This window comes from Camelina sativa, chromosome 6, assembly GCF_030686135.1.
Source record: "Camelina sativa cultivar CO46 ecotype springtype chromosome 6, ASM3068613v1".
In the NCBI taxonomy this organism is placed as follows: Eukaryota; Viridiplantae; Streptophyta; class Magnoliopsida; order Brassicales; family Brassicaceae; genus Camelina; species Camelina sativa.
Window position 1 is genome coordinate 2,915,166 of NC_141885.1, and position 10,266 is coordinate 2,925,431.

At 36.5% G+C, this 10,266-nt stretch overlaps 4 protein-coding genes across 11 annotated transcripts; 3 read left to right on the forward strand and 1 right to left on the reverse strand.

The window, feature by feature from the left end:
* Positions 1–455: 455 nt before the first annotated feature.
* LOC104790238 (uncharacterized protein At4g04775) lies at positions 456–1,373 on the reverse strand. The gene is made up of 2 exons (XM_010515944.3): positions 905–1,373; positions 456–804 (listed from the first exon to the last, which is right to left on the reverse strand). Exons 1-2 carry the CDS (start codon positions 1,076–1,078, stop codon positions 505–507), a joined length of 474 nt encoding a protein of 157 aa, XP_010514246.1. The 5' UTR covers positions 1,079–1,373; the 3' UTR covers positions 456–504.
* Positions 1,374–1,446: 73 nt separating this feature from the next.
* On the forward strand, positions 1,447–4,571 carry LOC147942183 (regulator of G protein signaling 1). 2 transcript variants are annotated; one of them, XM_087455785.1, is made up of 11 exons: positions 1,447–1,581; positions 1,677–1,889; positions 2,321–2,441; positions 2,530–2,593; positions 2,682–2,766; positions 2,875–2,948; positions 3,035–3,315; positions 3,398–3,636; positions 3,721–3,845; positions 3,925–4,046; positions 4,134–4,571. In XM_087455785.1, exons 2-11 carry the CDS (start codon positions 1,810–1,812, stop codon positions 4,320–4,322), a joined length of 1,380 nt encoding a protein of 459 aa, XP_087311911.1. In that variant the 5' UTR covers positions 1,447–1,581; positions 1,677–1,809; the 3' UTR covers positions 4,323–4,571. The 2 variants fall into 2 exon arrangements, with proteins under 2 accessions (XP_087311911.1, XP_087311910.1); XM_087455784.1 differs by having other exon boundaries at positions 1,500–1,889.
* Positions 4,572–5,622: 1,051 nt separating this feature from the next.
* Positions 5,623–9,093, forward strand: LOC104790239 (ultraviolet-B receptor UVR8). Of its 7 annotated transcripts, none has more exons than XM_010515946.3 (7): positions 5,623–6,167; positions 6,703–6,755; positions 6,842–7,073; positions 7,171–7,520; positions 7,606–8,007; positions 8,118–8,502; positions 8,577–9,093. In XM_010515946.3, the coding sequence occupies exons 3-7, from the start codon at positions 6,849–6,851 to the stop codon at positions 8,817–8,819; spliced, it is 1,605 nt and encodes a 534-aa protein (XP_010514248.1). In that variant the 5' UTR covers positions 5,623–6,167; positions 6,703–6,755; positions 6,842–6,848; the 3' UTR covers positions 8,820–9,093. The 7 variants fall into 7 exon arrangements, 4 of the variants coding, with proteins under 4 accessions (XP_010514248.1, XP_010514250.1, XP_019102184.1 ...); XR_015560331.1 differs by having other exon boundaries at positions 5,720–6,167; positions 8,095–8,502; XM_019246639.2 differs by lacking the exon at positions 5,623–6,167 and adding an exon at positions 6,269–6,414.
* Positions 9,094–9,428: 335 nt separating this feature from the next.
* Positions 9,429–10,063, forward strand: LOC104790240 (uncharacterized). Its single transcript, XM_010515949.2, has one exon. The coding sequence runs from the start codon at positions 9,527–9,529 to the stop codon at positions 9,893–9,895; it is 369 nt and encodes a 122-aa protein (XP_010514251.1). The 5' UTR covers positions 9,429–9,526; the 3' UTR covers positions 9,896–10,063.
* The last annotated feature ends 203 nt before the right edge of the window (positions 10,064–10,266 follow it).

Here is a 10,266-nt window from a genome sequence, read left to right on the forward strand (position 1 = left end):
CGATGGATTTAATAATCCGATCTGGTTTTCAGGCTTCTCAGGGTGGTGGAGGAGAAGTTGTTCAAGGTGGTGGACTTTCTCAAGATGGTGGTGGACTTTCTCAATCTGGTGGAGGAGAAGTTGTTCAGGGTGGTGGAGGACTATCTCAAGGTGGTGGAGGACTTTCACAAGCCTGAATATTGAAGATTATGGTAGTAGGGGTCTGTTTTTTGGTTTAAGAGACTAGTTGGATCTGTATTTTGGTCGAATAGACTAGTAGGGTTATGTTTTTGGTCTGTGATCATGTTGAGAACATGATTTCAAAACGTTATCATTCTGCTTGTTTTCAGAACATGTGTTCATCATGTTCTGCCTTTTATGAAATGTGGAATGTCTTATCTTATTAAATGCAATAGCAACACCAACAGGAGTTCACACTCAACACCAAAACAAACAAGAGCATAAAGCAGAGCATACAACCGAACAACAATAGATTACAACCGAACAATAGTTTACAATAGCTCATCATACAAGCTTAAACAGAGCAAACAAGATCATAAAACCGAAAACACATACAATTATACTCTTATTCATCCTACATTGCAATTCAGCTTTTGCTTCCAACAAAACTTCTTCAACCCTCTCACAAAGCTCTTTTTCGAACTCCATTTGCATCTTCTCAAATTTCAGCTTCTGTTCTTGCAATGTCTCTATTGTACGCTCTTTCATCTCTTCTTTTACTCTCTCAAATTGAACACCCAATGTTGCTACCTCGTCCAACAATGCCTCATCGACCCACTTAAAGATGTGGTTATCGTTCACAAGCTAACATTATATCATAGAATACAATGAAAATTGATGAGAAGGATTAGGCTCGGATTTGGATTAGGTCGATGTCTACATCAAACAAAGCATAACATAGTACCTTCTTTGCTGCTGCTTCTCGACATCGAAAGTATCTCCGAGAAGGATTAGGCTCGGATTTGGAATTCTTTGCCACGATGTGTTCCCCACACCAGCATCTCTTAGGCACGCCAACGACGAATCCTCTTTGTCGAACATTTGATGAACCACTCGAACCTCCAGAAACGGTACTCATGGTTGCAAAGATCGATTTAAGAATTTTATGCTTTTAGGGTTTGAGGATTTGGGGATTTTAATGGAGTTATAGATGTGTTATAGATGTATCGTCTCGGGTCGGATTATTAACATCAGTCAGGTTTTATTTTTGGTTTTCTATTTGGTATGAACGGTATCGTATCGGTTCACTCTTTAAACCGATAACATCCCGATATATGGGTATATAGATTGAGAAGAATTTCATGAGAGCCATCTGGGACGGGGGTAAAGATCGGGCTCCATCTGGTACGATATCATAGTTCTCATGGGGAACCAGGACGTTTTCCCTTTAAAAATTGAAACTAAATGTTAGTATAATTTTCCTTTTGGTTTATTAAAATTAAATATTACTTTTTTAATTTTTTTTTTTTTTTAAGTTTAATATTACCGGTAAAGGAAGTGTTCGCCGGTCAAAAAAGTCAGATGAGAACAGAAACGTGAACAATGGAGAGACAGAGACGTCTCTCTTCTCTTGTGCGAAATGTGAATTTTTTAAAGATGTTAACCTTTTTTTTTTCAATTTTCTAAATTCCAACATCCGATAAATTAAAATTCTTTTTTTTTTTTTTTTTGTATAGAGATTTGCACACTTTACCTTGACATTAAAGCAACAAGCTTTGAAAACCAGAAAACCAAAATAAAATCTCATAAAACCCAGAATTCGAGTTGGGAGAAGAGAGAAAGAAAGAGAGAGAGAGAGAGAGAGCTGATATGGCGAATGAATGTGCTAAAACTGGAGGTTGTCCCAGCGATTACGTCGCCGTTGCAATTTCAGTAATCTGCTTCTTCGTGTATGTATTGTCTTCTTCTTTTCATCTTCTTAGTTGTGAAAGATCTGAGTTTTTATTATTTTACTGGGTTTTGCTTTGCTTGTTTGACTCTCTTCTTGACTTGGGTCGGAAAAAAACAATCTCTAATTTTTGGGGTTTCAATCGTTTTTTTTTTTTTTTTAATGTTCGTATGGTGGTCTTGTAAGTGTTTGATATTATGTCTCATCGGAATTGCTTTTGTTTAGGATTACCCAAAGGATCTGTCTTTTTGTTTCGTTTCAGCTCTTTTTAGCTGGGAATTTTTAGATGTTCTTACTCATAGTATCTTGATAGCAAGATTCAAATACTTAGATTTGGAAGTTTATAAGCTTTAATTTAATGAACTTCCCAAGTTGTTTCATTTCTTTATTAAGTTCGATTCTGTCTTGATGGATTTCACTTTTGTTTACTAGGCTTCTATCGCGTTCGGTCTTACCGTGTTTGATTCACAAGGCTCCTCGTACTAACAGTAGCAGTTTCTGGATCCCTGTTATTCAAGTTGTCTCCAGCTTCAACCTTTTGTTCTCAATTATGGTTAGACTACTTGATGATTCGACTGGTTTTAAGAATTCACTTCATTTGTTGAGTTTTCTATACTAAGATTTCCTTTTAATTTTCTTAGATGTCAGTTAATTTGCTTCGAATCAGGACGAAACATTGGTGGCGATATTGCTATCTTTGGGCAGGTTTGTTTCGAAAACCCATGATTCCTCATCTTCATAAACAAGTTGACTGTTAGAATTTGATTTGTAGTCTTGTAATGTTTGATTTTAGTGTGGATCGAAGGACCACTTGGATTCGGTTTGCTGATGAGCTGCCGTATAACTCAGGCGTTTCAACTATACTTCATATTTGTCAAGTAAGGATCAATCTCACTCAATATGCTTTCGATTATCAGGGGACATTGGATTACAATTCTAATTGTCTTTCATGTTATTTGGCTATATGTATAATCTTTGCAATGTAGGAAACGTCTACCACCCGTAAGATCATACATTTTTCTACCCCTTGTTTTGTTGCCATGGATCTTTGTATCTGCAAGTAAGAATCTGAAACTCTGCTTTGTACTTTGCAAATTGTCTTTGGTTTTGGATAATAACTCATAATCTTTTTGATTTTGTTTATAGTAATCCACGCAAAAAGGCCTCTCAATCGTCAATGCCACATGGGTCCTCGATGGACTTTCCCAGTTGCAGGCCTTCATGCTTTCTATGTCCTTGCCTTAATTGCATTCACAAGAGCTGTCCGACATGTAGAATTTAGATTTGATGAGCTTAGAGATCTCTGGAAAGGAATCCTTGTCTCAGCCACTTCAATCATTATATGGGTAACAGCGTTTGTGTTAAACGAGATTTATGATGAAATCTCTTGGCTTCAGGTTGCTTCAAGATTTGTACTTTTGGTCACGGTATGAAAGCTCATGCCTAGGTTTTGCTTTATCATTTTGCAGTTGTACTTTTAACAGACTTGTGAGTTTATTCTTCTTTCAGGGTGGGATTCTTGTAGTTGTCTTCTTCTCCATCTCGAGCAACCAACCTCTTCTTTCACAAATCAGCTTGAAGAAAAGAGAACAGTTTGAGTTTCAAAGAATGGGTCAAGCTTTAGGCATACCTGATAGTGGATTATTATTTCGAAAGGAGGAGTTTCGACCTGTTGATCCTAACGAGCCACTCGATAAGCTTCTTCTCAATAAAAGATTTCGCCAATCGTTTATGGAGTTTGCTGATAGGTACTATATTTGATGTGTATGATCTCTCATTTTCTTCTCCCGGTTTCGCCATTTATTCAAACGAAATGTTTTGTATGTTGTTAGCTGCTACGCTGGAGAAACATTGCATTTCTATGAAGAAGTGTATGATCATGGTAAAATCCCGGTAGATGATTCGACAAGAAGAATCTACATGGCTCGACATATCATGGAGAAGTTCATCGTTGCAGGTATCTTCATTCTTCCTCATAAACCTGTCTCAGGTGTTCGTTCTTTGCTTAAATCTAACTATCAGTTCCTTGACTGCAGGAGCGGAAATGGAAGTAAACTTATCTCATAAAACCCGGCAAGAGATCTTAACCACTCAAGATCTAACTCACCCTGATCTCTTCAAAAACGCATTAAACGAAGTGATGCAATTGATCAAGATGGTAAGATAACACCACTCTTTCACTCTCTTCCCCTTTGAAATTACTCTCTTGAATCTCATTTTGGTTTCTTTTTCAATGGTTTTGTAGAACTTGGTGAGAGATTACTGGTCATCCATCTTCTTCATCAAGTTCAAAGAAGATGAAAGCTGCGAGGAGGCAATGCATAAGGAAGGATGGAGCTTTTCATCTCCAAGACTAAGTTCAGTTCAAGGCTCTGATGATCCGTTCTATCAAGAACATATGTCAAAGAGTTCAAGATGCAGTAGTCCCGGTTAAGGAGTCTAAACTAGTACAGACCAGAACTTAAATAGATTGTTCATAGCAAATCAGTCCATATGTAATCTCTCATTTCACATTTCTTGTACATGTCTTTTTCTTACTCTTGTTATACCAAACTGAGAGAGACAATGTCCGGTTCCGATTTTGGTTTGGTTCAAACTGAGAGAGAATGTGTATACCGGAGAAAACTTTGGAAAAAAGAGATGTCTGGAACATTACACGTATATGCCATCACCCGTTTCAAAATGATACCAGATTTTTTTATTAGAATGTAACTAATAAATGTTAATTTTTTTAACTATAAAAACATTTCATATAACATCCATAGCAAAGAACTCTTGATCCTTATGATTATTGTCATGTCCTTGCAGATTGATGATGTTGCAACACATGTTTCTTGATCACACATGGACATAATGTTTTCCACATTTATCTCACGCGTGTACAACATCTTAACTTTTTATTTTCTTTTACCGCTTGAGTTACTCTTTTTTTTTCTCTACAATCTTATAAATTTCTGAAGGAACTTTATTCCAACATAATCAAAAAAAGATTCTATATGTAGGTAAGAAGTCTTGCCAGCGAATGAAAAAAAATAAATAAATAATATTTCATTATTGTGGTGACTCTTTCCCAAATATTAGTGGTTCTCATCTCATAAAATATAAACATTATTTCCCAAAGAAGTCTTTTTCGTCGTTTTTTTTCCTCTCTAACATAAGGTTTTAGTATATCCAATTATTGGGGGGGGGGGGGGGGGGGGGCTGTCCCTTGCAACTCTTGATGATAGTTTATAGTTAAAATTGAAAGGACTCTTTTTATCAGTTTATCTAAATTTCACGTAATTACTTGGGTTCAATATAGTTTAGCTTATGGTTATGGGAAATTCTCTATATAGTAATTCTGTTTTGGTTATTAAGTATCTCTGTTTGGAAAATTACGAAATTACAAGTGGAATATACTTGTAGATGAAGCCACAACTTGCACTTTGTCATTAGCCAGGTTGGTATTGCTTCCAAAAAACTAAAGGTTGAGTGAATATATATATATTTTGTTGAAAACAAAAAAAAAGTTTAACACAAAAAAAAATAGTTTTCAAGAGAATATTTTTGATTTTCAAGAAAATGATAATAATAATAATGTAGGACAAAGAAAAAGAATGAGGATGTCACCATAGTGGATAACTATGTCAGGACTCATGGGTTATTAAATAAACTATTAGGAAATATCAATTCAATTTTGTTCTCAACGTATATTAAACTATAAAGATCCGTTGGATGGATGGATAACTTGTTCTACCACTCAAACCTTGTTTTGGATGCACACGTCTGTCTATACACATGCATACATGTATGGATCATGATGTTATACACCATTACAATCAAACACATAGCATACATAATCACAATTATCAGAACTTTTTTATGTTATAATGTTAATTAGAGAGAGAGAGAGAGAGAGAGAGATCTGAATGATATTGCTTTATAAGTCCGCATATAGAGACACCACATCTCTTTCTTTGCTCTTCATTCACTTCTCTCAACGCCAAATTTGCAGACTTTCCCAGGACCATAATATAAAAAAAGAAAGAAAAAAAAAAAAGCTTTCCTTTTTGGAATTTAAATTTGTGAAAAAATCTCTTCCTTTTCTTCAACACCGTCAATACTCTTAACAAAACATTCTCCGATCAATTCTTTCTTCTATGCTCTGATCAGACAACAAACTCACCGTGAATTTTCTATGTTGCGAATTTCTCTGAGTTGTTGTTGATGATGATGTTTATGATGGTTTGATGCAGATGGGTTTGCTGAAACTGAAAGTTTCCTTTTTTACTTAAAACAAGTAATCACTTTTATCCAGCTCCTTTTGATTTTGACTTTGATTGTGAATCTGGGTAATGATCAGATTATGTTATTTTTAGTTAACATTTTCCCAAATTGATTGATCTCTCTGGTGGGTTTGTTCAATCAAAGTTGATTTCTGGGTTTGTTTTGTTGGTGTTGTTGTTGTTGTGATCATGGTGAAAGGTCAAAACTTTTGAGTTTCCGTGTGCAGAGGAGAAGGAGAAGTCCTTTGCGTGTGACAAACAGTTATCTTTTCTTCTTTTTTTTATCTTCCGTATCAGATCCATTTCTTAATTGAATAATCCTCATCATTGTTGATTCCTACACTTATCTTCCAAGTTTCCTTCTTTTTATTCTCTCTTGATTTTGGTTTGATTGTTCACAGATTCTTTCTTTGTTCTTGAATCTTGATTAGTCAAACTAAGGTTTCAACTTTTTTTTTTTGTGTCACTTTGCTTGTTCTTGATGACTACTTTGTTTTACCGCAGTTGATTTTGATTTGGTTCCTTACTAGTTTCTGTTTTCTTATGTAGATCAAAAAGTTTAGATCTTGTTGAACGATAGCTTGAGACTACAGAATTTGCAGGTTTAGTCTTTGGGGATCTTGTTCTGTGTTTTCTACATATTTCAGACAAATCAGAGTGTGACGTTGTCTTAATTTGTGATCTGTAGATAAACAATGGATGCTACAACGAGTGGAATACCGGGTTTACAGTACATTAACTTACCGGAGCAACCGGTTTCGACTACTACTTCTCCTCCAGTGTCTCCATTTCAGAGGCCAAAACGTCATTGTTTTGGTGACTCAACTCCTGGAGAGTTTCCTTTAGCAGCTAACCCTTCTATTGTCCTTCATATTCTCACTGAATGTAGATTGGATCCTCGTGACCTCGCTAATCTAGAGGTTTTTGTTTCGATAATCTCCAAAAAATCTTTACTGAAAATTTTTAAAGGATTTGATTTGTTCTGCTGATTTTTTTAATCTTTGTTGCTGTTTTTAGGCAACATGCTCTTTCTTTAGCCAGCCAGCAAACTTTGCTCCGGACTGCAATTTATCTTTACCGGAGCTTGCTGCTCTTGACATGTGTAATAAAAGGGTGATTTTTAAACCGATGAATGAAGAAGAACGTCAAGAGATGAAACGTAGATGCGGAGGATCATGGAAATTGGTTCTTAGGTTTTTGCTGGCTGGTGAAGCGTGTTGCCGAAGAGAGAAATCTCAAGCAATTGCTGGTCCTGGTCATAGTATTGCAGTCACATCGAAAGGCCAAGTTTATACTTTCGGTTATAACAACTCTGGACAGCTAGGACACGGCCATACCGAGGAAGAAGCTCCAATCCAACCTGTTAGGTCAATTTCATCATCATCAAGACTGAAAAGAGAAGAAACGTATATGCTCTTGGGTTGATGGAATGTTATATCGTGATGTGTGCAGATCATTGCAGGGGATACGAATCATCCAAGCAGCTGCTGGTGCTGGTCGGACAATGCTAATAAGCGATGACGGAAAAGTTTATGCGTGCGGAAAAGATTGTTTCGGGGAAGCTGAACATGGAGGGCAAGGGACTAAACCGGTTACAACGCCTCAGCTTGTAACATCTTTAAAGGACATATTTGTTGTGCAAGCTGCTATTGGGAATTACTTTACCGCTGTTCTCTCACGTGAAGGAACGGTTTATACATTCTCGTGGGGCAAAGATGGTATACTAGGACATGGAACCGAGGCTGCGGATGTCGAACCACATCCTTTGTTAGGCCCACTCGAGAATATACCCGTTGTACAGATTGCTGCTGGTTATTGCTACCTTCTTGCCTTAGCTTGTCAACCAAATGGCATGTGAGTTTCTTCTTATACACTCTTTCTTTTTCAGCTAACTATCTAATTTTAGAGTGGCTCAACAATATTATAGGTCATGTTCTATAGTTTTGAAATGTATGCTTATTTAGGTCGGTTTACTCGGTTGGTTGCGGTTTGGGAGGCAAACTAGGTCACGGCTCAAGAACGGATGAGAAGTATCCTAGGGTAATCGAGCAGTTTAAGATATTAAATCTTCAACCTAGGGTGGTTGCAGCAGGTGCTTGGCATGCCGCGGTGGTAGGTCAGGATGGAAGAGTGTGTACTTGGGGTTGGGGAAGATATGGATGCTTAGGACACGGTAACGAGGAATGTGAATCGGTTCCTAAGGTTGTTGAAGGGCTAAGCCATGTAAAGGCAGTTCATGTAGCAACAGGAGATTACACTACTTTTGTGGTCTCTGATGATGGCGATGTTTTTTCGTTTGGCTGTGGTGAATCCGCTAGTCTCGGTCACAATCCCGTCTTTGATGAACAGGTTAGGGCTTGACTCGAACATCATTTGTTTAGTTAAAGCTCATTTGACTCTTATGTCTTTGTTTTATCTTGCAGGGTAATCGGATTGCCAACGTGCTGAGTCCAGCGGTAGTAACATCGCTGAAACAAGCGAATGAGCGGATGGTTCAGATTAGTCTAACGAACTCGTTATATTGGAACGCTCATACGTTTGCGCTCACGGAATCAGGGAAGCTATACGCGTTTGGTGCAGGCGATAAGGGTCAGCTTGGAACAGAGCTTGGTAGAAACCAATCAGAAAGGTGTTTACCGGAAAAAGTGGATATAGATCTCAGCTAGCGCGGTTTGGTTGGCAAGAATTGCGTTTGGACCGCAAGAAGTTTGCGTTTTCTTTTATGTCTGTTTATAAAAGGTTGTACAAAAGGGGGGAACAGAAAGTTAAGGAACTTGTCTTAACATTTCATTGTATAGGGTTTTAGATTACTCTAATTGTTGTTTCATGGAAGATTTAGGTTATGTTGTTAATAATTGTCAAGTAATTTCATTTAATCGATTTATTGTCTGATTCTTTGTATTTCATTTCTATAAAAAGCCTAAATATAATGTTTTCTAATTTTTTTTTCTTTTGGTTTGAGATGATTAAAAATACTTTCTTTTCTCTTCCATTTTTGTTGGGTTTTTAATTAGAGTACTAAAAAAAATCGATAGAAGGAAACTTGGGCAAAAGATTTCTATTTATTAAATGGTTTTGCTATAATTTTTGATAAGATTGACTAATTGAGACAAACAGAAGAAGCTTAATTAGAAGTATTTGAGCAGAAATAAAAGAGTTTGATAGAAAAAAAATAGCATTTTCCCTAGCCGTTAATATATATGGCAAACCTTATTTTTAGTGCGTTATCTTCGCACTTTGATCAAACACCTATATAAACAAAGAGCCTCACTACACAATTTTAGATATTAAGTAAATAAATAAAAGACAATACCCCTAAAACATTTTTTTAAAAAGTTTTTTTTGGGGAATACTAAATAATTAACTAAATATAATGGCGCGCTTTCACGTAGCTTTCCTTATTCTTATTGTTGCTATTTCTGTTGTGATTGTATCAGCTGCTGATAAACCACCGTCAACCACCACCGCCTCAGCTCCCGCTGCTACAACCCCAGGTGATGGCAGTGAGAGTGATGTAGCAGTAGATGACAATACTATTGGAACAACTGACGACGATGCAGCTCCTGCGCCCGATGATGATGCTTCCGGAGATGAAGAGATAGCAGTCGCCGGACCTATTGGAAGCGATTCTTCGTATGCTAATTATCCACCACCTGAAAAAACTTCTGCAAGCGGAGCCAATGTAGCTTCCAGTTTTGTTTTTGTCGTTGCTGCAGCGGTTGGATCGTTCTTCTATTTCTAGAGTTGTGATCGGCGCGTGAAATTAATATTTTGTAATATTTTCTTATAGATGTATAAGTATTTGTCCATCCCTTCTTCGAGTATATTGATATAAACTGGGATGATACAAAAATATTAAATATGATCAAAAAATTGTTTTCTTAATGACAACATGATTTTTTGCATGTCACTCTATATTTTGTTATTTTTTGGTTTATTGTTTATATTTTTAATATGATGTGAATAATATCCATTCAATATTTAAAACCAACCCTTATTATTTTTCAAACAAGACAAAACATACTTTATAACACACACATTATTAATTATTTTCCTGAGTATTAATTAAGTTCATGTAAAAAAAACCTTTCACCGTGTTGTGCTGTTGATGTG